Raw genomic sequence first — 27,426 nt, forward strand, 5'->3', positions numbered from 1 at the left:
CAAACCTCCCAACTCCAGCCCCCCAAACCCACCCCCAAAACACCAGGCCCCACAACTCCAATCCCTCAAGACCCCCAAATTCTCACCTCCAGCCCCCCAACCCAACCCCCAAAACCCCAGGACCCCCCGACCACCACCCCTAAAACCCATCGCCCCCCAAAACCCCACCTGCAACCCCCAAACCCCCACATCCAGCCCTAACCCTAACCCAAAACCCCAAACCCACCCCCCTAACCCCTCAACTCCAACACCCCAAAACCCCCAAATTCTCACCACCAGCCCCCCAAACCCATCCCCAAAACCCCAGGACCCCACCACCAGCCTCTCCAAAACCCCAACCCCCCCAAAACACCCCTACATCTGAAAGACCCCTAAAAACCCCCAAACCCACTGAGAAAATCCCTATCCCCAATCCCCAAACCCTCACCTCCTGCCCCACAACCCCACCCCAACAACCCCCCCCTGAAAGACCCCCAAACCTCCCATACCCCACCTCCAGCCCCCCTAAAACCCCACAACCCACCCAAAAACCCCAAAACCCCCCAGAAAAACCCCTTCTCCCACCCCAGAACCCCCATCTTCTGCCCATAACCCCCCAACAACCCCCCCACCCCTGAAAGACCCCCCACCCCCCATCTCCATCCCCAACCTCCCCAAGCCCCACCACCAGTCCCCCTAAAACCCCACAACCCACCCCAAAACCTCTCAGAAAAACCCCATCTCCTGCCCCACAACTCCCCCAAAACCCCCCCACCCCTGAAAGACCCCCAGGCCCCCCATCTCCATCCCAAGACCCTCAAAACCCCACCTCCAGCCCCCCTAAAACCCCACAACCCACCCAAAAACCCCCAAACCCCCCGAGAAAATCCCTATCCACAACCCCAAAACCCCCACCTCCTGCCCCACAACCCCCCCAACAACCCCCCACCCCTGAAAGACCCCCAACTACCCCATCTCCATCCCCAAACCCCCCAACACCCCACCTCCAGCCCCCCTAACACCCCACAACCCACCCCAAAACCCCCCAGAAAAATCCCCATCTCCAACCCCCAAATCCCCACCTCCTGCCCCAAATCACCCCCAACAACCCCCCCCGAAAGACCCACAATCTCCCATCTCCATCCCCAAACCCCCCCTCAAAACCCCACCTCCACCCCCCCAAAACCCCACAACCCACCTAAAAACCCCCAAACCCCCTGAGAAAATCCCTATCCCGAACCCCCAAACCCCCACCTCCTGCCCCACAACCCCACCCCAACAACCCCCCCACCCCTGAAAGACCCCCAAACCTCCCATACCCCACCTCCAGCCCCCTTAAAACCCCACAACCCACCCAAAAACCCCCAAACCCCCCAGAAAAACCCCTTCTCCCACCCCAAAACCCCCACCTCCTGCCCACAACCCCCCCAACATTCCCCCCCCACCCCTGAAAGACCCCCAACCCCCCATCTCCATCCCCAACCCCCAAAACCCCACCTCCAGCCCCCCAAAACCCCACAACCCACCCAAAAACCCCCAAACCCCCCCCGAGAAAATCCCCATCCCCAATCCCCAAAACCCCCACCTCCAGCCCCACAACCCCCCCCACCCCTGAAAGACCCCCAACCCCCCTAACTCCATCCCCAAACTCCCAAACCCCACCTCCAGCCCCCTTAAAACCCCACAACCCACCCAAAAACCCCCAAACCCCCCAGAAAAATCCCCATCTCCAACCCCCAAATCCCCACCTCCTGCCCAAAATCACCCCCAACAACCCCTCCCAAAAGACCCACAATCCCCCATCTCCATCCCCAAACCCCCCCTCAAAACCCCACCTCCACCCCCCCCCAAAACCCCACAACCCACCTAAAAACCCCCAAACCCCCTGAGAAAATCCCTATCCACAACCCCAAAACCCCCACCTCCCGCCCCACAACCCCACCCCAACAACCCCCCCCACCCCTGAAAGACCCCCAACCCATCTCCATCCCCAACCCCCCCAAAACCCCCACCTCCAGCCCCCCTAAAACCCCACAACCCACCCAAAAACCCCCAAACCCCCCAGAAAAACCCCTTCTCCCACACCAAAACCCCCACCTCCTGCCCCACAATCCCCCCACCCCTGAAAGACCCCCAACCCCCCTAACTCCATCCCCAACCCCCCCAAACCCCACCTCCAGCCCCCTTAAAACCCCACAACCCACCCAAAAACCCCCAAACCCCCAAGAAAAATCCCCATCTCCAACCCCCAAATCCCCACCTCCTGCCCCAAATCACCCCCAATAAGCCCCCCCTCCCCTGAAAGACCTGCAATCCCCCATCTCCATCCCCAAACCCCCCCCAAAACCCCACCTACACCCCCCCCAAAACCCCACAACCCACCCAAAAACCACCAAACCCCCTGAGAAAATCCCTATCCCGAACCCCCAAACCCCCACCTCCTGCCCCACAACCCCCCCCACCCCTGAAAGACCCCCAAACCTCCCAAACCCCACCTCCAGCCCCCCTAAAACCCCACAACCCACCCAAAAACCCCCAAACCCCCCCGAGAAAATCCCCATCCCCAATCCCCAAAACCCCCACCTCCAGCCCCACAACCCCCCCCACCCCTGAGAGACCCCCAACGCCCCTAACTCCATCCCCAACCCCCCCAAACCCCACCTCCAGCCCCCTTAAAACCCCACAACCCACCCAAAAACCCCCAAACCCCCCAGAAAAATCCCCATCTCCAACCCCCAAATCCCCACCTCCTGCCCACAACCCCCCCAACATTCCCCACCCACTCCTGAAGGACCCCCAACCCCCCCATCTCCATCCCCAAACCCCCCAAAACCCCACCTCCAGCCCCCCTAAAACCCCACAACCCACCCAAAAACCACCAAACCCCCCCGAGAAAATCCCCATCTCCAACCCCCAAACCCCCACCCCCAGCCCCCCCCCAATATCTCACCGCATCCACCAGCAGTTTGGAGCAGAAGAAGCAAACGCAGCGCAGGATTTTCATGGTTTTCCCCAAAAATCCCACATGGAACACAGGTTTGGCCAACTCGATGTGCCCAAAGTGACCCGGGCACTCCGTCATGTTCCCTGCGGGGACACTGGGGTGTCACAGCCCCCCCAAAATGGAACCCCAAAAAAGAACCCCCCCAAAAAAGACCCAACGGGGACCTGGAAATGACCCGAAAGTGGGATAACCCCAAAAAGGACCCAAAAATGCAATCCCCCCTACAATAAATCCTACACAGATCCAACAAAGGGATCCCCTCCCCCTCAAAAAACCCAATAGTGGGGACCTCCCCAAAAATGGAATCCCAAAAAAGGACCCCAAAAAAAGACCCAACGAGGACCTGGAAATGATCCAAGATGGGATCCCCTCCCAAAAAAATAACCCCCAAAAATGGGATCGACCCCAAAAAGGACCCCAAAATGGAATCCCCCTACAATAAACCCAACACAGACCCAACAACGGGATCCGCCACCCCAAAAACAACTCACAAAATGGGAACCTCCCCAAAAATGGGGCCCCAAAAAAGGACCCAATGAGGACCTGGAAATGGCCCAAAAGTGAGATAACCCCCAAAAAATGGGATCAACCCCCAAAAGGACCCATAAATGCAATCCCCCCTACAATAAATCCTATACAGATCCAACAATGGGATCCCCTCCCTCCAATAAAACCCAACAGTGGGGACCTCCCCAAAAATGGGACCCCAAAAAAGGACCCAATGAGGACCTGGAAATGATCCAAAATGGGACCCCCGCCCCAAAAAAAACCCCAAAAATAGAATCGACCCCAAAAAGAACCCCAAAATGGATCCCCCTACAAAAACCCTACACAGACCCAACAACGGGATCCCCCCACCCCAAAAAGAAATCACAAAATGGAAACCTCCCCAAAAATGGGACCCCAAAAAAAGGACCCAAAGAGGACCTGGAAATGGCCCAACACTGGGATAAACCCAAAAATGGGATCAACCCCAAAACAGACCCAAAAATGCAATCCCCCCTACAATAAATCCTACACAGATCCAACAATGGGATCCTCTCCCCAAAAAGAACCCAACAGTGGGGACCTCCCCCAAAATGGAATCCCAAAAAAAGGACCCCAAAAAAAGACCCAACAAGGACCTGGAAATGATCCAAGATGGGAACCCTCCCCCCAAAAATAACCCCAAAAAATGGGATCGACCCCAAAAAGGATCCAGAAATGGAATCCCCCCTACAAAAACCCTACACCAACTCAACAATGGAATCAACCCCCAAAGAGGAACCCAACTATGGGATCTCCCCAAAGATGGGACCCCAAAAAAGGATCCAACGACATGAAAATGGCCCAAAAGTGGGATAACTCCAATAATGGGATCGACCCCAAAAAGCATCTGGAAGTGGAATCTCCTACGAAGGCCCAACAATGGGATCCCCTCCCCCAAAAAGAACCCAACAGAGGGAACCTCCCCAAAAATGGGACCCCAAAAAAGGACCTCAAAAAAAAGTCCCAATGAGGAGCTGGAAGTGACCCCTGAAAGTGGGATAACCCCAAAAATGGGACCCCAAAAAGGGACCTGAAAATTGAATCCCCCCTACAAAGACCCAACACAGACCCAAGAATGGGATCTCCCCCAAAAATGGGACCCCAAAAAAGGACAAAACGAGGATCTGGAAATGATCCAACAGTGGGATAACCCCAAAAATGGGATCGACCCCAAAAAGGACCCAACAATGGAATCCCCCTACAATAAACCCAACACAGACCCAACAATGGGATCCCCCACCCCAAAAACAACTCACAAAATGGGAACCTCCCCAAAAATGGGGCCTCAAAAAAGGACCCAATGAGGACCTGGAAATGACCCAAAAGTGAGATAACCCCAAAAATGGGACCGGCCCCAAAGCATCCAGAAATGGAATCCCCCCCCCTACAAAGACCCTACAATGATCCAACAATGGGATCCCCCCAAAAAAGAACCCCCAAAATTGGAACCCCCCCAAAAAATTAGACTGTAATAACGAGTAGAAGCAAATAATTCATACATCCACATAAAAACGGACCCCAAAATGGGAAAACTCCCCAGAAAGAACCCAAAAATGGGACACCTCAAAGAACACCAAAAGGGGCAAACAATTAAATACACCAAAAAAGAGCTGAAAAGGACCAAAATGCCCCAAAAATGGGAACCCAAAACTGGGATTCCCCCAAACAGGACCCAAAGATGGCAACTCAAAAATAGGAACTCCCCAAAGAAGTACCCCAAAATGGGATCCCCCAAAAAATGGACCCAAAAAGGACCCAAAAATGGGGAACCAAAAACAGGAACCCCCAAAAAAAGACCCCAAAATGGGATCCCCCCCAAAAAATGGGAACACAAAAATGGGGACCCTCCACAAAAGGACCTAAAAAAGGACAAAAAATGGAATACCCCCCAAAAACTGGGGACCCAAAAATAGGAATCCTCCAAAAAAGGACCCAAAAATGGCAACCCCCAAAGAAAAGGCCCAAAACCAACCCAAAAATGGGGAACCTCCAAAAAAGGACCAAAAAAAGACCCATAAATGGGAACCCCCCAAGAAACGGGGACCCAAAAATGGGGACCCCCAAAGAGAGGGCCCAAAAAAGACCCAAAATGGGGACCCAGAAACAGGAACCCTCCAAAAAAGGACCCCAAAATGGGAGCCCCCAAAAAGGACCCAAAAAGACACAAAATTGGGAGCCCCCCCCCCCCCAAACAGGACCCAAAAATAGGAACCCAAAAACGGGATCCCCCCAAAATGGACCCAAAAGATAAGAACCCCTTCCCCCCCCTTTCCCCCCTCCCAACAACTGATAGACCCAAAATGGAGGAATTGCCCCCCAAAAAAGCCCCCAAAATCAGCTCAAAAACCTGGGAGAATTTTTGGGGGTGGAGTTACAAAATTGGGTGACATTTGGGACAATTTTGGGGAAGAAATTAATGGGGTTTGGGGGCAATTTGGGGCAAATGGGGCGGAGACTGATGGAATTTGGGGGCAGACTGGAGGAATTTGGGGCAATTTTGGACAACCAGGTGGGAAATTTGGGGGAAATGGACAGAATTTGGGGTAATTCTGGAGAATTTGGGGGTAATCTGGGGAAAAGTTTTGAGGTCATTTTGAAATAATTCAGGAAAATCCTGGAACTTTAAGGGAGATGATTTGTGGGTAATTTATGGTATTGGGGGTTAATTTGGGGACTAATTAACTTAGCAGTAAATGAAGAAATATTTATTGGATTTGCATTCATTTCCCAAAATTTGGGGGGCAATTTGGAGAAGTTTGGGGGCAATTGTTGCATTTGGGGCATTTTCAGCCCTTTTTAAAGCAAAAAAAAAAATTGGGGTCACTTTGTGGGATTTGGGTCATTTTAGGGGGGAAATTTGGGTGAACTGATGGGATGTGGGGGCGATTTGGGGCAAATTTGGGGAAAATTCTGGGATTTGGGGGTAATCCTGGGGAAATCTGGGAGCATTTAAAGGATTTGGGGCTTATCTGGGAGAATTTATGGCATTCTGAAACCAGTTTGGGGGAATTCCTGAGAACTGAAGAAAAAAACTTGGGGGACAATTCTGGAATTTGTGGGAATTCCTGAGAAATTTGGGGATAATCCTGGGAAATCAGGGGGAACTGATGGCTTTGGGGTCATTTGGGTGGAATTTGAGGTGAAATTTAAGGAGATTAAGGGGATTTGGGGCAGTTTGAGGGAGACTTGCTGAGATTTGGGGTCATGGTGGAAAACTTAAGGATAATTTTGAGACAATCCCAAAAAATTTTGGGATAATTTTGAGACAATTTTGGAGAGCAATTCTGGGATACCTATTTGGGGAATGGATTAATTAATTTAATTAGCGATATTTATAGGATTTGTAGGAATTCCATATGACTCTGCAGGCAATTGTGGGAAACTGTGCAGGAATTAATGACATTTGGGGCAGTTTCAGCCCATTCTAAAGCAAAAAATAATAAAACTTGGGGTCATTTTACAAAATGTGTGGGTTAATTTGACAATGAGGTAATTAGGGCAAGTTTATGGGATTTGGGGCTGATTTTAGGAAAGTGTGGGGGGGCGAGTTGTGGGTTTTGGGGTAATTTGGGGCAATTTGGGGGGGTGATGGGAATTGGGGGGTAATTTTGGGAAACTTTGAGATAATTTGGGGAAAATTCTGGAGGATTTACAGCATTTGGGGGGAAATCAGGGAGAACTTGGGGGGAAATGTGTGGGATTTAGAAGGATTTTGAAGAACTTCTGGGATAATCCTGAATATTTTGAGGTAATTTAAGAGAACTTCAAAAAATTTGGGGACCAATTTTGAGACAATTCACAGAAATTCTGGGACAAATTTGGGGGAAATTTTCGAGACAACAATTTTTTGAGCTGTGGGAATTTACTGATTTGTGGGAATTCCACTGAATTTGGGGAAGTTTGGGGCGATCCATTCAGTTTGGGGCATTTCCAGCCCCAAATTTGGGCAATTTTGGGGGGGATTTCAGAGATTTGGGGGCAATTTTGTGCAGATTTGGAGTAATTTTAGGACAGTTGTGGGGGAGATCGATGGAATTTGGGGTAATTTTGGAGAATTTCGGTGGTTTTGAGAACATTTTGGGACAATTCAGGGAAATTTCTGATATTCTGGGATAACTCAGGAAAAATAAAGGCACTCTGACCAAATTTTAGAGGACTTTCAGGATAACTTGGGGAAATTTCTGGGATTCTGGAATACTTCTGTAGGATTTTGGAGAACTTTGGGATGATTATAGTGCTGAATTTGGGGCAATCTGTGGAATTTGAGAGGAAATTTGGGGCCAACTTATAACATACCAATGAATTCGGGGGCAACTTATTACCATTGTGTTAATCTCAAAAAAACACTGATGTTTTGAGAATATTTGAGTGGATTTCCAAAATCCAAACCAGCTTCAATCTAGCTCAGCAAAAAAAACAGAAACAATCTTAAATAATTTGGAGAATTTGGGTCATTTTAGGGTAATTTTGGGGGTTATTTCAGAGAATTCGGGCTATTTTGGGGTCATTTCAGGGGTCTCTTTCAGGGCCACTTTGGGTCATTTGGGGTTGTGGGTTTGGCCCCCCCTTACCAGCACAGGTCTGGCAGCGCCCGGTGCGCTCGATGACGCCCTGCCGGGGGTCCATCAGCCCCCCCAGTTTGGGTCTCCCCCCCTCTGTGGTCTCGGGGTACCGGATGCCACCCTCCGTCACCGACATCCGTTTCTGGAAATGGGGGGGGGGGGGAAATGTTGTCAGACCCCCCCCTCATCCCAAAATCTCATCCCAATACTCCCAACACCCCTCTCCCCCTGCCCAGGACCCCAGTTTCCTCCACCCCAACTGCAGGACCCTAAAGATTCCACACCTTCCCCCCAGCACAGGACCCCTCCCTCCATAGGACCGCAAAGGGACCCCCAAAGCCTCCCACCCCCCAAAAGGACCCCAAAGCAACCCCCAAACCCCCTCCTGCCCCCCAAAGGAATCTCCAAAGCCCCCCCTCCCCCAAAGAAACCCCCAAAATCCCCCTGCCCCCCCAAAGGCATCCCCAAAGCCCCCCCTGCCCCCAAAGCGACCCCTAAAGCCCCCCTGCCCCAGGACAAAATTCCACCCCCCATGACTTCAAAGTTACCCCCCACTCCAAAAAAAGATCCCCAATACTTCCTGCCCACCCATAGGACCCCAAAGTTCCCTCCTCCCCACCCCCCCCAGAAGTCCTCCTTCCCCAGCACTGCAGGACCCCAAAGTTTCACCCCTCCCCCCACTGCAGGACCCCAACACTTTTCTCCTCCCAAAAGGGACCCCAAAGTTCCCCCTACAGACCGGACCCCTCCTAAAGGGCCCCCTCATAATAAGAGCCCGCAGATTTCAAAACACCCCACAAGTGACTCCCCCCTTCCCCCCCCCAAAAAAAAGAACCACAGGATCCCTGTAAATCCTAACGACCCCCCCAGCACCCCAAAAAACTACAGAAACCTCCAATATGAAACCCAAGTTCCCTCCAGTGCTCTCTGCCAACCAAAAATAAACCCCGAAAGACCACAAAGACAAACCATAGGATCCCCATAGAGCCCAGAGCCCCCAGACCCCCCCCAATAATCCCCAAAAGCCCCCCCAGAGCACCGCAATGACCTCCCCCCAGGAACCTCCATAGGGCTCAGAGCCCACTCAAGGAACCCCCCCCCCAATGATCCCCACAGAACCCAGACCCCCATAACCCAGATCACCATAATAACCCCACAATGGCCCCATAGAGCTCAAAGTCGTCCCCCCCCGCCCCCCCCAAACACCCCCAAAAACTCCCATGAGACTCACTCCCCACTCTCCCCCCCCCCCAGATTATCCTCATAGGGCCCAGAACCCCCCAGACCCCTCCCAATAACCCCCAAACGCCCCCAGGACACCACAACACCCCCCCAAAAAGCCCCCCAGCGACCTCCATAGGGCTCAAAGTCCACCCCCCCCCCCCCCCCCACTCCCCCCCAATAACGCCCTGGGACCCCCAGGGCACCATAACGCCCCCCCAGGTGACCCCCATAGAGCCCCAAGACCTCCCCGTGCCATCCCCTACAACCCCCAGGACCCCAAAGGAACCCCCCAACCCCCAAGGGCCCCCACAGAACACGATAACGACCCCGGTGGGCCCAAAGCCCCCCCCAAAGCCCCCAAGGCCCCCCCAGACGATCCCAAAATTCCCCCACAGCCCCCCCATAACCCCCAGAGACCCCTCAAAAGCACCGTAACGACCCCCCCAAGCCTCCCCATAGGCCCCAGAGCCCCTTCAACGACCCCCAATAACCCCCACTCCCCCCCCCGGCACCAGAGACCCCAAAGCCCCCTCTAACAGCCCCCTCCCAACCCCCCCCACTTCCTCCCTCCGCCCCCCGTGGCTGCACTGCCGCTGCCGACCTGCGGGGGGCGCTGTTCCCGGCGGACCCAACGGCACGCGCGTGCGCAGCCGCCTCTCTTCCCTCCTCCCCCGCCGTCTCGCTGCTCCCCCCGCCCGCTCCGCTCCCCCCCCCCAAAGCCCCTTCGGTGCCGCTCCGCTCCCCCCCCCAGCCCCCCCGCGGCTGTACCATCTCGTCGGGGCTGAGGATCCCGAACTGCACCCGCTTGATGGTGCGCAGCGGGCACGCGCTGTCGCCCGACGGCGCTCCGCCGTGCATGGCTCCGCCGGAAAGCGGCCGACAGACGCCGCTCCTACAGCTCTATCGCGACAAATGCCGGTAACCGGCTACACTCCCGCGGTCACGGATCCACACCGCGACCGCGAGCCCCTACCACCGCCGCGCCAGATACCCCCCCCCTTTTCCCTTCCGGCCGCGGCGCGCTCTACGGCGCGACTGAGCGGAGATGGCCTGCGCACCGCCTTATATAGCCTCGCTCAGCTCGGGGGGCGGGGTTTAACGCAGAGGGGGCGTGGCCAGACCTCGGGCTCCGCTCGTGTTCCGCCGCCGCGATGGGCGGTGCTGTCGAATTGAATGAATATTCATGAGAAGGCGTGGCTTTCCGCTGGGACTTCCTGTTCCGATCGCCGAGTGTTGCCGGAAGTGGCCGGAGATTGCCGAGCGGTGTTCCGCTTTAAGGCCTACTCATCCCCGGCCTTGCGTGGCGCTGTGTCCGCCTTCGGGGAGCGCCGCCCGGGCAGCGCTGCTGGGAAAGGCTGAGGCTTCGGGCCTAGCGCGGAGCGTTGGAGGATGAAAGGGGGTTAAAATTCTTGGGGGTACGGTGTGAGGGTCCTAGGGGGAGGAAAAGGGGGTTGGGGGAAAAAAGCGGATTTGGGGGAAAAAAACACGGGGAGAAAGGGGGATTTGGGGAAAAGAAATTGGGGAAGAAAGGGGGATTTTAGGAATGGGGATTTAAGGGAGAGTGGGGGATTTGGGTGGGGAAGGGGATTTGGGAATAGGAAGAATTTGGGGTCAGAAAGGACAAATTTGGGGCCGGAAGAGGGATTTGACAGGGAAAAAAAAGGGATTTGTGGGGGAGAAGATTTGGGGGCAGGAATGAGTGGATTCGAGGGGAAAAAATGGGGATTTGGGGTCAGGAGGATTGAGGGGAGAAAAGGGGATTTGGGAGTGGGGGGGGGAATTTTGGGAGGTAGGGAGGGGGGTGGGGGGTGAAAAAGTGGAATTCAGGGGCATTTAGGGGACACGGGGGGGTGTTTAGGGGATTTGGGGGAAGAGGAGGGGTATTTAGGAGGCCCGTGGGGGATTTAGGGGCACAGGAGGGGTATTTGGGGATCACATGGGGGTATTTATGTAGCTTGGGGTAATTGGGGAAACAGGAGGAGCATTTAGAGGTCATGGGGTATTTAGGGGGCAGGAAGGGGTATTTAGGGGACACAGGGGGATGTTTAGGGGATTTGGAGGAACAGGAGGGGTATTGGGGTCACATGGGGGTATCTATGGAGCATGAAGTAATTGGGAGAACACGAGGAGTATTTAGGGGATGTGGGGGATATTGGGGACAATGGGAGGTGATTTAGGGACAGAGGTGGGGTATTGAGGGGGCACGTGGGAGTAGTTAGAGACAGCAGGAGGATATTTAGGGGGCGTGGTGAGGTGTTTAGTGGGCATGGGGTATTTGAGGGCACAGAATGGATACTATGGGGGTATTTAGGAGGCTGGGGGTATGTGGTGGAATAGGTGGGGTATTTAGGGGCAGCAGGGGGATGTTTAGTGGACCCGTGGGGGTATTCAGTGTTCACTGGGGGTTATTTAGGGGGCATGCGGTATTTGGGGGTGTATTTATGGGCAGCAGGGGGGTGTTTAGTGGCACAGGAGGAGTATTTAGGGGACACAGGGTATTTAGGGCACACTGGGGGGGAGTTAGGGGCACATAGGAGTATTTAGAGGGAACAGGGATATTTGGAGGCATTAGGGTGTATTTAGGGGAACAGGAGAGGTATTTAGGGGAGGGGGTATTTGGGGGCACCGTCTGCGTTTAGGGGGCACTGGGAGGTATTTAGGGGCACATGGGGTTATTTAGAGAGGTACAGGGGTTATTTGGGGGGTATTTAGGGAGCACAGAAGGGGTATTTGGGAGCAACAAGGGGTCTTTAAGGCCCCAGGAGGGATATTTAGGGAACATGGGGGGATATTTGAGGGCACTTGGGGTATCTAGGGTGCACTGAAGGGATATCTGGGAGCAGCAGAGCATATTTGGGGGACACGAGGTGGTATTCAGGGGGCACTGAGGGTTATTTGGGGGCACATCTGAGTATTTAGGATGTACGGGAGGGTATTTGGAGGCATTGAAGCATCTTTAGGGGGCATGGGGGTATTTAGGGGCACAGGTGTTTAGGGGGCATAGGGTGTATTTGAGAGAACAAGGCAGGTATTTAGGGGCACGGGGTGTATTTAGGGGACACGGTATTATGTAAAAGAAGCAGGGGGGTATTTAGGGGGAACAGGAGAGTATTGGGGGGCACAGAAGGGGTATTTAGGGGACTTAGAGGGTACTTAGGGAGGTATGGAGCACTTGGGGTGTCCTTCCCCTGTCCCTGTGTCACCACGTTACCCTCACGCCAGCAGGGCAGTGCACTGACATCCACCTGTACCCAGGAGCTCTGACAGTGGTGTCACCATCCCCACTGCTGTCCCCACACGCCGTGGGGTGGTGGTGGTGTTGGTGGTGCCCACTCAGCCTGTTTTCCCCTCCCCAAGACGGAGGTGACTGTGACACACACAAACACCGCCTGCCCCCCTGATTGTGCACCACTGCACAGCATCACCTGTGGTGGCACCGGTTGTGTTGCCACCTGTTGTGTCAACCTCACGCTTTGGTGGTGTCCTGTTGTGTCCCCTTGTACCCCCAGCTGTGTCACAGGTTGTGTCCCCTCTTACTGCTGGTTGTGTCAGTTTTTGTGTCCACTCATCCCAGATTGTGTCACCTCTTGTGTCATCTCTTATATCTGGTTGTGTCACCTCGTGTCCTCTCATACCATGTTTATGTCACCTTGCGTTCCCTCTCGTGTCCCCTCCTTCTCCTGGTGACATCCAGTTGTGTCCCCCCTGCTTGTGTCACCTGTTGTGCCACTTGTTTCACTCTTGTCCCTTGCACCCCTGGTGTCATCTTGCTGTGTCACCCACTGTGTCCCCGGTTGCATCCTCTTGCACTCCTGTTATCATCCTGTTGTGTCCCCAGTTGTGTCCCCTTGCACCCCAAGTGTGTTCTGATTGTGTCCCCTTGCACCCCAGGTGACATCCTGTTGTGTCACCCATTGTGTCTCCGGTTGCATCCCTGGTATCATCCTGTTGTTTCCTGGTTGTGTCCCCTTGCACACCAAGTGTTGTCCACTTGTGTCCCCACTTGTGTCTCCTTGTACCCCAGGTGACATCCTGTTGTGTCCCCGGTTGTGTCTCCTTGCACCCCAGGTGACATCCTGTTGTGTCACCTGTTGCATCCCCCAACTGTCCCCTTGCACCCCACATGCTCTCCGATTCTGTCCCCCAGTTGTATCCCTTGCACCCCAAGTATTGTTTGGTTGTGTCCCCATTTGTGTCCCCTTGCCCCCCCAGGTGTCATCCTGTTGTGCCACCTGTTGTGTCCCCATTTGTGTCCCCTTGCATCCAGATGACATCCTGCTGTGCCACCACTTGTGCCCCCTTGCACCCCAGTTGTCATCCCGTTGTGCCACCCAGTTGTGTCCCCATTTGTGTCCCCTTGCACCCCAGATGTCATCCTCTTGTGTCCCCACTTGTGTCCCCACTTGTGTCCCCACTTGTGTCCCCTTGCATCCCAGGTGTCATCCTTTTGTCTCCCCAGTTGTGTCCACTTGCACCCCAGGTGTCATCCTGTTGTGCCACCCACTTGTGTCCCCTTGCATCCAGATGACATCCTGCTGTGCCCCCCGTCATGTCCCCACTTGTGTCCCCTTGCATCCAGATGACATCCTGCTGTGTCCCCACTTGTGTCCCTTTGCATCCAGATGACATCCTGCTGTGCCCCCCGTCGTGTCCCCACTTGTGTCCCCTTGCATCCAGATGACATCCTGCTGTGCCCCCACTTGTGTCCCCACTTGTGTCCCCTTGTATCCAGATGACATCCTGCTGTGTCCCCACTTGTGTCCCCACTTGTGTCCCCTTGCATCCAGATGACATCCTGCTGTGTCCCCACTTGTGTCCCCACTTGTGTCCCCTTGCATCCAGATGACATCCTGCTGTGTCCCCACTTGTGTCCCCACTTGTGTCCCCTTGCATCCAGATGACATCCTGCTGTGTCCCCACTTGTGTCCCCACTTGTGTCCCCACTTGTGTCCCCTTGCATCCAGATGACATCCTGCTGTGTCCCCACTTGTGTCCCCACTTGTGTCCCCTTGCATCCAGATGACATCCTGCTGTGTCCCCACTTGTGTCCCCTTGCACCCCGGAGACCTGCGTTGCTCCCCCCATTCGCCTCCCCTCTCCCCACAGTTCCATCCCGCCGCGTCCCCTCTCCCGTCCCCCTCACCCCTCTCTGTCCCCTGATGTCCCTGTCCCCGTCCCCCCCCCCCATCCCCCCATCCCCGCCGCGGGGGGGTCCCGTGGGCCCATCGCTGCCGCCTCCATTTTGTGCGGCCGCGCACACCGCCACGGGGACAGCGGAGCCCAGCGCCGGTAACGCCCTCATCCCCCCCCTGGAGACCCCCCTACAAAATCCATGGGGCATCCCACAGCTCCGGAATCCCCCCCCCCACACACACACACCCCTCCCCGCTCACATGGGGTGGGCTGGGGTCGGGGTGACGCGGGTGGGGGTGGGAGGGAGGGGGTGTGTGGTTGTGTCCGTGTGTCTGTGTGTGGTTGTGTCCGTGTGTGTGTGTTTGTGGTTGTGTCCGTGTGTGTGTCCCTGTGTGTCTGTGTGTGGTTGTGTCCGTGTGTGCGTCCGTGTGTGTGCCTGTGTGTGGTTGTGTCTGTGTGATTGTGTGTCCGTGTGTCCATATGTGGTTGTGCGCGTGTCCACGTGTCTGTGTGCAGTTGTGTGTGTGTCCGTGGGTGGTTGTGTGTCCAAGTGTCCATGGGAGGTTGTGTGTCTGTGGGTGGTTGTGTCTGTGTGGTTGTGTGTCCATGTGTCTGTGTGTGGCTGTGTGTGTGTCCATGTGTGGTTGTGTGTCCAGGTGTCCGTGGGTGGTTGTGTGTCTGTGTGTGGTTGTGTCTGTGTGTGTCCCTGTGTGTGGTTGTGTGTCTGTGTGCATGTATATCTGTGTGTGTTCATGTGTGTCTGTGTGTGTGTCCAAGCGTGTGTCTGTGAGTATGTATCTGTGCTTATGTGTGGTTGTGTGTGGTTGTGGGTGTGTGTGTGTATGATTGTGTTTGTCTGTGTGTGTGGTTGTGTGTGCCCATGTGCATGTCCGTGTGCTCAGGTTTGTGTCTGCGTGTGTTCGTGTGCGTCTGTCCGCGTGTCTGTCTATGTGCTTGTGTCTCCACATGTCTGTGTTCACGTATGCAACCATGTGTGGCTGTGTGTGTATCCGTGTGCTGTTGTGTGCCTGTGTATGACTGTGCAAGAGGCTGTTGTGGCTGTGTGTGGATGGGTGTCTCTGGGTTCATGTGTGACTGCGCATCCATCTTCGTGTCTGTGGGTCTGCCTGTGCGTGGTTGTGTGTCCGTGTATGATTGTGCAAGTGGCTGTTGTGGGTGGGTGAGACTGTGTGTCCCTGGGTGGCCATGTGTCTGTGTGTGGTTGTGCAAGTGGCTGTTGTGTGTGTGTGTGTGGATGGGTGTCTCTGGGTGTGTGTGTAAATGACTGTGCATCCGTCTTCATGGCTGTGTGTGTGGCTGTGTGTGGTTGTGTGTCCGTGTGTGACTGTGCAAGTGGCTGTTGTGTGTGTGTGTGGATGGGTGTCTCTGTGTCTGTGTGTGTGTGTAAATGACTGTGCATCCATCTTCATGTCCGTGTGTGGTTGTGTGTCCATGTGTGGTTGTGCAAGTGACTGCATGCGTGTCTGTGGGTGTGAGTGGTTTTGTGTCCCTGTGTGCTTGTGTGTGTTCAGTGTGAACACTTTGTGTAAGTGTGACTTGTGCACCTGTGGCTGTGTGCACACCACATGCTGGTGGTTGGAGGAGTGTGTGTGCATGTGCGTGCAAACTGCGCCTGTTGCATGTTCTGCCTGTGTGCCCTGCGATTGTTGTGCCCTGCGATTGTTGTGCATGCCTGCAACGTGCATCCACGTGCTGCGTGTGTATGTGCTCAGCCTGTGCAACCTGTGTTTTGCCTGTGTGACTGTGTGTGCTACAGGTGTTGTGTGTGCACACTGCAGATGTATTTGCCACGAGTGTGCCCTGCAGGTGTTGTGTGAGTCCACAACCCATACAACGTGTGCGTGTGCACTGCGTGTGCTGCAGGCATTGTATGTGTGTCTGCGTGTGTGTGCGTGCGTGTGCTGCGGGTGTATTCACCACGTGTGTGCTCTGCAGGTGTTGTGTGCACACCCTGTGCACTGCAACCTGTGCTCTGTGTGTCTGTGGGTGTCCACCTGTCCTGTGTCCGCCTGTGTCCGCCTGTCCTGTGTCCGCCTGTCCTGTGTCCACCTGTGTTTCCTCCTGTGTCCTCCTGTCCCGTGTCCGCCTGTGTGTCCTCCTGTGTCCGCCTGTCCTGTGTCAGTGCCTGTTTGCCCACATGTCCGTGTCTGCCTATCTGTCCACCTGTTCCACATCTGTGTCTCTGCCTGTCCGTATGTCTGATGTCCCCGTGTCCCCCTGTCCCGTATCTCCTTTTATCTGGCTGTTCAGGTGTCTCTGTGCTGCCTGCCCCCCATCCCCTGTCTGCTTATGTCTGCCCAGCTGTTCGGGTGTCTCAGTGTCCCCCCCCCGTCCCGCGTCCGCTTGTGTCTGTTCGGTCTGTCTGTCTGTGTCCGTCTGCCTGGGCGTCTCTGTGTCCACCTGCAATGCGTCCACTTGTGTCAGTTCGGGTGTCTCTGTGCCGCCCTGCCCCTTGTTCGCGTGTGTCTGTCCGGCTGTTCGGGTGTCCGTCTGTCCGCCCGTCCCCACCCCCGTCTGACCGGCCCCGTCCCGCAGGAGCCGCCCGCTGTCCCTTTCGGCGCCTCTGTCCCTTTAAGACTCCCCCACCCCGACGCAGGGAGGCGGAACCGAGCCCCCGTGACGTCACGAGCAGCGTAGCCAATGAGCGTCCAGGTGAGCCCGACGCACGGCTCCCCTCTCTTCCCTATTGGTCCCTACCCGTTGCGTCGAGGGGCGGGGCCGAGGCGCCGCGCTGCCATTGGCCGCGGGTGAAAGGTCTTTCCCTGCCAGGACCTGGGCGGGGGGCTGCGCCCGCGGGGAGGGGGGAGCGGCCGAGGGAAGGCCGCGGGGACGCCGGGGGGGGGGCGGGGGGGGGCGGTTGTTGCCGTGGCGACAGCGGGGTGACAGCCGGGTGACAGCCGGCCGCCCGTCGCCGGGGGAACCGGTGCGATGCGGGGCCGTTACCGCGGCGACGTCGGGCCGAGGGGCGGCGGATGGAGGTGGGGGTCGCGTGGGGGGAAAAGGGGGGGGGGGGCACGCTGCCGTGGGGGGGGGGGTCTCCATGGCAACCGCGGGTGTTAACCCCCCCCCCTCACCCCCCTCCTCTCCCACGGTTCGGCTCAGCGCGGGGTTCCGGCGTTCCCCCCCCCCCCCCCGAAGCTCTCCCCGTTGCTGCGTCACACCCCGCGGCCCGCCGCCCCGCGCCCCCCCGCGCCCGCCCTCCGCCTCCGCCCCCCCCCCTCCATCCCCCCCATTCCCCCCCCCGTCCTCCGCCCCCCCCCGTGTCCCCCCCCTCCCGACCCGCAGGCCTCGCGCTGCGTCAGTCGGGCCCACGCCCCCCACCCCCCCCCGCTGCCTCCGCCGCCCGTCCCCAACCTGCCGCCCCTCCGCCGGTTTGTTTCTTCGGTGCCCCCGTCCCCCCCCGCGTCCCTTCCACCCGTTGTCCCCGTAGCGCCACACCTCCCGCTTGTCCCCTCGGTGCCGCCTCCTGCCCCCCACGGCGTCACCCCTCTGCTGGTTGTCCCCACGGCGTCACCTAACGCTGCCTGTCCCCGCCGCGCCGCTCCTCCATTGCTTGCCCCCAGTGTCACCCCAACGCCTCGTGGCCCCACGGCGTCACCCAACCACCCGTCGTGTCCCCGTAGTGCCACCCCTGTTGGTTGTCCCCATAGTGTCACCCCAACGTCCCCTGTCCCCGCTGTCAGCCCTCTGCTGGTTGTCCCCACGGTGTCACCGACACCGTCCGTCCCAACCTGCCACCCCTCCGCCGGTTGTTTCTTCGGTGCCATCCTGACGCCACCCGTCCCCCTGCGTCCCTTCCACCCGTTGTCCCCATAGCGCCACACCTCCCTCTCGTCCCTCAGTGCCACCCCAACACCGATTCTCCCCGTGGTGTCACCCTAATGGTGTCACCCCAACACCTCCTGGCCCCACGGCATCACCCAACCACCCGTGGTCTCCCCGTAGTGCCACCCCTGTTGGTTGTCCCCATAGTGTCACCCCAACGCCTCCTGTCCCCGGTGTCACCCCTTTTCTAGTTGTCCCCATGATGTCACCTAACACTGCATGTCCCCACTGTGTCACTCCTCCGTTGGTTGCCCCTCAGTGTCACCCCAACTCCAGTTGTTCCCACGGTGTCACTTCTCTGTCGTTTATCCCCACAGTTTCCACCCCCCTGCTGGTTGTCCCCACAGTGCCAACCTTCTTCCAGTTGTTCCCACGGTGTCACCAACACCGCCTGTCCCAACGTGTCACCTGTCTGCCGGTTGTTTCTTAAGTGTCACCTCGCTGCTGGTTGTCCCCACGGTGACATTCCAACAGTTCCTGTCCTCGTTGTGTCACCCCCCCTCCAGTTGTCCCCATAGTGTCACCCCTCCACTGGTTGTTTCTTCAGTGTCACCACCAGTTGTCCCGCCAGTGCCACCCCTCCACCTGTTGTCCCCATGGTGTCACCCCAAAACCAACTGTCCCCATAGTGTCACCCCTCCACCTGTTGTCCCCATCATGTCACCCTTCTGCCAGTTGTTTCCTCAGTGTCACCTTCCTACCGCTTGTCCCCATGGTGTCACACCAACGCTGCCTGTCCCCATAGTGTCACCCCTCCACTGGTTGTCCCCACAGTGCCACCCCTCTGCTGGTTTTTCCTTCAGTGTCACCTCACTGCCATTCATCCCTGTCACTCCAGCACTTCCTGTCCCAATAATGTCACCCTTCTGCCAGTTGTTTTGCTGCTGTCACCCCTCTGCCTCCTGTCCCACAGTGTAACCCCCTGACGGTTGTTCCCCCCTTGTCACCCCAGTGCCAGTTGCTCCCACAGCATCACCCCCAACCTCTGGTTGTTCTCCCAGTGTCACCCTCCTCCAGTTGCTCCCCCCACCTGTCCCCTGCTCCTCCCATAGTGTTGTCACACGGCCTCCAGGTGACACTGTACACGCTCCCTGACCATTCTCTACCGATGTCACTGCTCTCATGTCACCCAGCCATCGCGTCACCTGGCTGCTGTTACCCCCCCTGGTGACAGTGTCACCTCTTCTCTGTCCCCAGGGTCACCCCATTGTCACCCCGTTGTCACTCACAGCCCCACGTGGTGCTGCCTGTGCCTGCTGCCATCGAGGGTGACCACCCCCATCCCCACTGGTGGTGACAGTACTGTGCTGGGTGACACATGGCTGTATGCCCCCCCCCAGTCACAGCTGGTGGCGCCTGAATCACAACTGGTGGCCACAGAGTCACGCTTATTGGCTGCTAAGTGACAACCGGTGGCTACCAAACCACACTGGATGACAGCTGGTGACAGCCAAACCAGTGGCCATCAGTCACAGTCAGCGGCTCCTGGACTACAACCAGAGGTGGCCAAACTACAACTGATGGCTAAGTTACAACCAGCTGACTGATTTACAACCGGTGGCCACTAAATTGCAGCCTGTGGCCACTCACTTACAAGCGGTGGTTGTTAAATTTCAGCTGGTGACCACTCAATCACAACCAGTGGCTGCTAAATGACAACTGGTGGCCACCAAATCACAACCAGTGGCTGCTAAACGACAACCTGTGTCTACCAGATCACAACCGGTGGTCACTGAATGACAGCTCATGGCTGCTAAACAACAACTGGCGGCCCCTAAGTCACCACTGGTGGCTAATAGGTTACAACCAGCGGTGAGTTTCAACTAGTGGCCACTAAATCGCAGCTGATGGCTTATCAAGTTACAATCAGCAGACACTGACTTAGAGTTGGTGACTGCTAAATTACAGCCGGTGGCCGCCAAATCACAACCAGCTGCCACTCAATCACAGCTGGTGGCCACTAAATCACAGGTAGCGGCTGCTGAATCACAACCAGCAGCTCCTGAATGCCACCCTGCAGCGCTTGTCACCCCGCCAGCTGTAGCTGCAACCCCACAGCTGGACACTGTTAGGGCTGTTGTGGGGCTGTTGTGGGGCTGTTGTGGGGCTGTTGTGGGGTTGTCATGGTGATGTCATGGGGTTGTAAGGTTGTCATGGTGGTGTCACAGGGTTATTGTGGGGTGTTGTGGCGTTGTTCTGGGGCTGCCATGTGGATGCTGTTGTTTGCTGTGGGTCTGCCACATTGTCACCATGCTGTTGCTATGGTTGTGACAACGCTGTGTCCTTACAGGTGGCCGTGCCGGCTGTGACCCCCCGCCGAAACGCCCGGCAACAACCGCCCCGCTCGGTCCATGAGGGCCCCGCTCACAGGTAAGGGACACCCCCACACCATCACCGTCACAACCACACCAGGAACACCCTGCCCTGTCTCCACGGCAGCAACCCCCTCTCTGTGTCTGCCCTCTGCCTGTCTATGGGGCGACCTGCCCATTTCTCTCCAACTGTTCCATGACACCTGGGCCGGTGACGCCTCACCGTCACCATGGCAACACCGTGATGGTACGGTGTAGGCTGTGGGGCTGGGGGACCCAGATGTGTGCATATCCCTTAAGTAATGTCCCCAGAATGGTGACAACAAAGTGATGTCCCCATGCTGGTGTCTCCACATGTCCCTATACATCCCCAGTGTAATGTCCCCATACGTTCCCATGGTGATGTCCCCTTATTTCCCCATTTGTCCCACATGTCCCTGTGGTATGTCCCCAGTGTAATGTCCCCATATGTCCCTGTGCTGGTGTCCTCATGTGTCCCCAAGGTGCTGTCCCTGCATGTCCCCATGCAGTGTCCCCATTTGCCTCCCTGCTGGTGTCCCCATATGTCTCCATATGTCCCCATACTTCTCCATGACGAAGTCCCCGTAGTGATGCCCCCAGTGTAATGTCCCCACATGTCCCTGTATGTCCCCAAGGTAACGTTCCAATGTGTCCCCATGGTGATGTCCCCACATATCCCAATGGTGATGTCCCCTTATTTCCTCACATGTCCCCATGGTTATGTCCCCTTATTTCCCCACGTTCCCATGTTGGTGTCCCCATAGTGATGTCCCCTTATTTCCCCATATGTCCCTGTGGTGATGTCCCCTTATTTCCCCACCTGTCCCTGTGGTGTTGTCCCCATATTTCCCCGTATGTCCCCATGGTGATGTCCCCTTTTTTCCCCACCTGTCCCCCTGGTGTTGTCCCCATGTGCCCCCCATGCGATGTCCCCATGCGTGTCCCCTCCCCAGCAGGTGTGGCGCGCGGGGATGGCAGCGGTGGAGGTGTCGGACGCGGGGCACAGCCGGGCGCTGCTGCTGGAGCTGAACGAGCAGCGCCTGCGGGGACAGTTCTGCGACGTCACCCTCATTGCGGGGGACACCAAATTCCGCGCCCACCAGAACGTGCTGGCCGCCTGTAGCCCCTACTTCCGGGAGGCCCTGGGGGCGGCTGCCTGTACCCCCGCCGCGGTGTTGGAGCTGCCGGGGGTGCAGGCGGCGGTGCTGGCCGACGTCCTCAACTTCATCTACAACGCACGCCTGGCCGTCCCCTCGCCGGCTGTAGCCCGCGAGCTGGGGGCTGTAGGCCGGCGCTTGGGCATCGCCACCCTCCAGGGGTTGGAGGGCCACCACAACACCGCCTGGAGTCCTCCGACTGCCGGTGACGCCTCTGCCACCACCACGGAGGGACTGGCAGCGCCGGTTGACCTGACAACGTGCGGCGGTCGTCCCAGCGAGGTGACGGAGACAGTGCCATCAGAGGCACCACCACCGGTGGCTGTAATCGCATCGCCAGGTGTAGTGTCGCCAGGTGTAGCCTCGCTGGGTGTCACATCGCCGGGTGTAGCACCGCCAAGTGTAGCCTCACTGGGTGTCACCTCACCAGGTGTAGCACCACCAAGTGTAGCCTCGCTGGGTGTCACATCGCCGGGTGTAGCACCGCCGAGCGTAGCCTCACTGGGTGTCACATCATCGGGTGTAGCACCGCCAAGTGTAGCCTCACTGGGTGCCACGTCGCCAGGTGTAGCGCCGCCGAGTGTAGCCTCACTGGGTGTCACATCGCCAGGTGTTGCACTGCCAGGTGTTGTGTCCCTGGGTGTCACCTCACCGGGTGTTGCGTTGCCGGGCGTAGTGTCCCTGGGTGTAGCATCACCGGGTGTCGCGTTGCCAGGTGTAGTGTCGCCAGGCGCAGCACCGCCAGGTGTAGCTTCTCTGAGCGTAGTGCCACCAGGTGTGGTGTCACCGGGCGTAGCATCCCTTGGTTTAGCATCACCAGGTGTAGCCTCACCGGGTGTGGTTTCACCGGGCGTAGCGCCGCCGGGTGTGGCATCCCTGGGTGTAGCATCGCCGGGTGTCACGTCACCGGGTGTGGCATCGCTGGGTGTCACCTCTCTGGGTGTAGCGCTGCCGGGTGTCGCGTCGCCAGGTGTCGCGCTGCTGGGTGTGACATCACCGGGTGTAGCCTCGCCGGGTGTAGCATCCCCTGGCACAGCCTCCCCGTCCCCGCTGCGCTGCGGGCTGTGCGGCCGGGTGTTCGGCACCGCGGCGGCGCTGGGGCTGCACAGCAAGCTGCACCGCGCGCGGCGGGGGTTGGCGTGCCGCCACTGCGGGAAGAGCTTCATCCACGTCAAGAGGCTGCAGACGCACGAGGTGTTGTGCGAGAAGGACGGCGCGGACAACACCGCGACTGCTGCCGGCACGGCGACGGCAGCACCGCCAACACCGCCACAACCGCCGCCAACACCGCAACCGCCAAGCAAGAAGGCGCTGCTGCTTCGACACCGCGCGCTGGAGGTGGCTGAGCCGGAGCGCGGAGAGCCGGCAGCTGGCAGCACGGCGGCGGACAACCGGCGCACGGTGTACCTATGTGCCGTCTGCCAGCGCTCCTACGTCACCCTGTCCAGCCTGAAGCGGCACGCCAACGTGCACTCGTGGCGGCGGCAGTACCCCTGCCGCTACTGCGACAAGGTGTTTGCCCTGGCCGAGTACCGCACCAAGCACGAGGTGTGGCACACCGGCGAGCGCCGCTACCAGTGCGTCTTCTGCTGGGACACCTTCGTCACCTACTACAGCCTGAAGGCGCACCAGAAGGCGCTGCACGGCATCAGCCCCGGCCTCATCGCCTCCGAGAAGACCCCCAACGGTGGCTACCGGCCCAAGCTCAACGCGCTCAAGCTCTACCGCCTGTTGCCCATGCGGGCGCACAAGCGGCCTTACAAGACCTACAGCCAGAGCCTGGCGGCTGATGGCCTCCAACAACCGCCGGCGGCTGCCTTTGTCACCCCGCGCCCGGCGGAGCCGGCATCGGTCATCGCCTACGGGCGACCCTCAGCCTCCGTCATCGTGCACAGCGGCACCGCGACCGCCGCCGCCGCCACCACCGCCACGACCACCGCCTCCGTCATCGCCTACAACGGCACGGCCGCGCAGCCCAGCTCACCACCCGCCTCGCCGCCGGTGAAGCCGATGAAGAAGCAGGTGCTGCGTGACTACTTTGAGGCGCAACGTGCGGCAGCTGCGGCGGTGCCCACCACCCCCGGCACGGTGACACCAACAGCCGGCGTGACCACGGCCTCCGGGCGCACCATGACCTACGTGGCCAAACCGGCCTACGTGGGGACGAGCAGCGAGAGCCGCGCCGCGCCGCTGTGCCAAATCACCGTCCGCATCGGCGAGGAGGCCATCGTCAAGCGGCACATCTCCGAGACCGACCTCCGCCTACAGCCGGATGGCGGCACCGCAGCCACCACGACGGCCAGTGCCACGGGGTCACCCGCCTCGCGGCCCCGCGACAGCGCGGAGGAGGACAGCGATGGCGAGGACCGGCTGTGGAGGCCGTACTACAGCTACAAGCCCAAGAGGAAGGGCGGCGGGAGCAACACCGCGACCAAAGGGCGGAAATCCAGGTGGCGGCGGCCGCTGCGGGCGCTGCGTTGGGGGGCGGCTGACGGCGAGGAGGGGGGAATGCGGGGGTCGCGGGGCAGCCCGGGGGGCACGGAGTGGAAGTACAGCTGTGGGGTGTGCGGGAAGCCTTTCTCGGCACTGAGGAAGCTGCGGAAGCACGAGCGGGGCCACGAAGGGGGACAGGCGGCGGTGGGGGGACTACAGGCGGCGGCGACAGGCAGCGGTGGGGTGACGGCGCGGGTGGGCCGGCGGCCGTCGCTGCGGTTTGCCTGTGAGCAGTGCGCCAAGGTGTGCAAAACTGCCGCCGCGCTGAGCCGGCACAACCGGCGACACCGGGGGACAACAAGCGGCACGGGGTCACCTGCCGGTGTCATCGCCTACAGCACTGCCGGGGAGGAGGAGGGCGAGACAGGCGGCGGTGACAGCCTGACACCAGGTGACAGCATGGCGCTGGGCTGTGGTGGTATCACAACGCCGGGTGATGGTAGCGCTGGTCACGGTGACACCGTGACGGCTGGTTGTGGTGAGAAAGCTGCACTGGGTCACAGTGACACTGTCACAGCAGGTCGTGGTGACAAAGTGATAGCAGGTCACGGTGACGAAGCGACACCCGGTGTTGGTGACAAAGTTCCACTGAGTCACAGTGACAAAACGGCACCGGGTCCTGGTGACAAAGCCACGCCGAGTGTTGGCAGCACTGTGACACCGGGTCCCGGTCACACTGTCACAGCAGATCACGGTGACAAAACGACACCGTGTCGCGGTGACAAAGCCATGCCAGGTCTTGGTGATGCCGCAGCACCAGGTCCTGGCAGCACCATCACTCCAAGTCACGGTGACGATGCACCACCGGGTCTCGCCACGCCGGCTCACGGTGACAAAACAACAGCACGGCACGGTGACAAAACAGCACCTGCTGCCACCCCCGTGTGGGCCGACAGCAGCGCCGTACCGCCGGCTCACGCTGACAGCACCACGCCGGGTGACAGCAGCAACACCGTGCCGGGTGACACCATGGGTGACACCACGGGTGACGCCGTTGTCCCCCTCGGGCCTCCCTACCCCCCCCAGGAACACCCGTTGGCTCTCCTGGCACGGGCGGGGGCCGCAGAGGAGCTCGGGGGGGGTCCCAAACTCGGTGCCCCCCCCCCTCCGAGGCCGCCCCCTCCCCCCGCCCCTCCGGGCCCCACATTTACGCTGCCCTATGCCCCCACCCGGCTGTTGGCCGCCTACCCCTACCCCTTCGCCCTCCCCATGGCGCTCCGCGTGGTCCTCCCCGATGCTGAAGCGTTTTTGGGGACGACGACGACGACAACGACGAGGGGAGGGGGAACCCCAAATCAACCCCCCCCTGCTGCCTCTGCTTTCGGCTTTCCCGGTGGGGAGGGACCCCAGAAAGGAGGGGGGAAATGAGTGTGGGAGGGGGTGTCTGAGTTAAGGGGGGGGAGCTGAATGTGTGGGGCAGAGATAAGTTGGGGGGGGGGCGCCCCCTCCGCAGTGAGATATGGGGGGGGTCCCATTGACAGAGGGGAAATTCTGTTTGTGTGGGGCTCCCCCATAGAAGTGGGGGCACAGAGATGAGGGGAGGGCACTGCCCCATAGCGGGGCGGGGGCTCAGAAGTATGGGGGGGATCCTGCCCCATAGGGAACAATGGGACCCATAGGGCTGGGGAAGAGGGGCGTAGAGGACATAGGACCTCCTCTCGACCCCCCCTCCCCCCAGAGAGGGGACCCCAATATTTTATTTGGGGGGGGGGAGGGGGAAAGAGAGGAGCTGGGGGTGCCACAGGGACCAGTATGGGATTGGGGGGGCACTGGGTGTACTGGAGACCCCCATACACCACCCCTCATTTTGTGGGAACCCCCCCCAATATTACAGCCCCCCCTCATCCCAGTCTTCCTATATTATACCCCCCACCCCTTGTCTTCCTCCGCCCCCCCGAAAATATAACCCCCCCCTCCAGCATTTTTGGGACCCCCCCCATACGATTTTGGGGTCCCCCACAGATTTTGAAGTCCCCCACTGATGTTGGGGACCCCTCCCCCTTTATAATCCCCACCCCCCCCTCCACGATTTTGGGGTCCCCCACTGATTTTGGGACTCCCCTCAACCCCAGATTTTTCAGATCCCCCCCCTCTACACACAATTTTGGAGGACCCCCCCCCTGCCCCCCCACCTCTCCTCCTCGATTCTGGAGTCCTCCACAGATTTGGGGGACCTCCCCCCTTTTATAGTCGTCCCCCCCCGCAGATTTTGCACCCCAACCCACGGGGGCCCCCCAATAATTCAGGGCCCCCCCCGAGCCCCCCCTCGTTTGCCACCCTCAATTCACCCTTTGCACCTTAAAGGCACCGCAGCCACATTCCAGTGATGGGGGGGGGATGGGGGGGGCGGCAGCCCTCGTGCAACGCACGTGTGGCAGTGCCAAGTGCTTCCTCGTGCATCGTGCCGGCCTTCTGCCTCCCCCCCCCCCCCTTTAGTTGCACGCCCGTTATGCAATGCGCCCTCGTGCAAAGCCCCGCTCGTGCAGCGCACGCCCACCCGGTGGTCCTCGTGCAAAAGGGGGGGGTGTTGGGGGGGCTGCGCACTGAGGGCTGCGCTTGTGCATGTGGTGGGCCTCGTGCAAAGGGGGGCCCTCGTGCAAGGGTGGGCTTCGTGCAAGGGTGGGCTGCACGTGGATTGCATGCTCATGCAAGCAGCGCCCTCGTGCGAGGGTGGTCCTCGTGCAAAGGGGGCTGCCCTCGTGCAAGTGCAAACCATGTTCGCAGTGCATGCTTGTGCAAGCGAGTGGGTGCACCGCACATGAGCACGGGGAGGACATCCTCGTGCAAAGGCAGCCCTTGTGCAAAGATAATCCTCGTGCGAGGCCCAGCCTTGCACAGGGTGCAAAGCGTGAGGCCAACCCTCGTGCGCCCACGCCCTCGTGCAAAGGCATCCTCGTGCCGACGGCTCCCACGTGCGAAGCTCACCCTCGTGTGCAATCCCCCACCTCCTCGTGCAAGGACCCCCCCCCCCGCACACTCACTGCCCCCCTCCCCTCCCCCCGCCGTGGCCCCTCCCCCTCTGTTTGCACTTTCGTGGCCACGTTTGCTACTGACTGTCCCCCCTCCCCCCCCCCCCCCCGCGCCCCGACCGCACTTTAGGGGGGACCCTACAAAAATAGATGCCCCCCCCCCCCCCCGAAAAAAAAAAAAAAAGGGGAAAAGAAGGG

General features: G+C 58.6%; 2 protein-coding genes across 8 annotated transcripts in view; one reads left to right on the top strand and one right to left on the bottom strand.

Moving 5' to 3' along the window:
* The window catches only part of POLR2A (RNA polymerase II subunit A), a 44,823-nt gene extending 34,490 nt beyond the window's left edge, over nt 1-10,333 (bottom strand). Inside the window, exons 1-3 of the mRNA XM_090129418.1 lie at nt 10,066-10,333; nt 8,083-8,215; nt 2,930-3,066 (exon numbers count right to left, since the gene is read on the bottom strand). Coding sequence (XP_089985544.1) covers nt 2,930-3,066; nt 8,083-8,215; nt 10,066-10,155 — 360 coding nt within the window. The 5' untranslated portion in view covers nt 10,156-10,333. The remainder of the gene's footprint in view (nt 1-2,929; nt 3,067-8,082; nt 8,216-10,065) is intronic.
* A 171-nt stretch (nt 10,334-10,504) lies between these two features.
* ZBTB4 (zinc finger and BTB domain containing 4) lies at nt 10,505-27,171 on the top strand. Of its 7 annotated transcripts, none has more exons than XM_090129421.1 (4): nt 10,505-10,712; nt 16,987-17,103; nt 20,567-20,646; nt 21,566-27,171. In XM_090129421.1, the coding sequence occupies exon 4, from the start codon at nt 21,581-21,583 to the stop codon at nt 25,625-25,627; it is 4,047 nt and encodes a 1,348-aa protein (XP_089985547.1). In that variant the 5' UTR covers nt 10,505-10,712; nt 16,987-17,103; nt 20,567-20,646; nt 21,566-21,580; the 3' UTR covers nt 25,628-27,171. The 7 variants fall into 7 exon arrangements, with proteins under 7 accessions (XP_089985547.1, XP_031455480.2, XP_031455478.2 ...); XM_031599620.2 differs by lacking the exon at nt 10,505-10,712 and adding an exon at nt 14,495-14,586 and having other exon boundaries at nt 21,563-27,171; XM_031599618.2 differs by lacking the exon at nt 10,505-10,712 and adding an exon at nt 14,495-14,586.
* The last annotated feature ends 255 nt before the right edge of the window (nt 27,172-27,426 follow it).

This window comes from Phasianus colchicus, chromosome 36, assembly GCF_987193195.1.
Source record: "Phasianus colchicus chromosome 36, bPhaCol1.hap1.1, whole genome shotgun sequence".
Lineage (NCBI taxonomy): Eukaryota > Metazoa > Chordata > Aves > Galliformes > Phasianidae > Phasianus > Phasianus colchicus.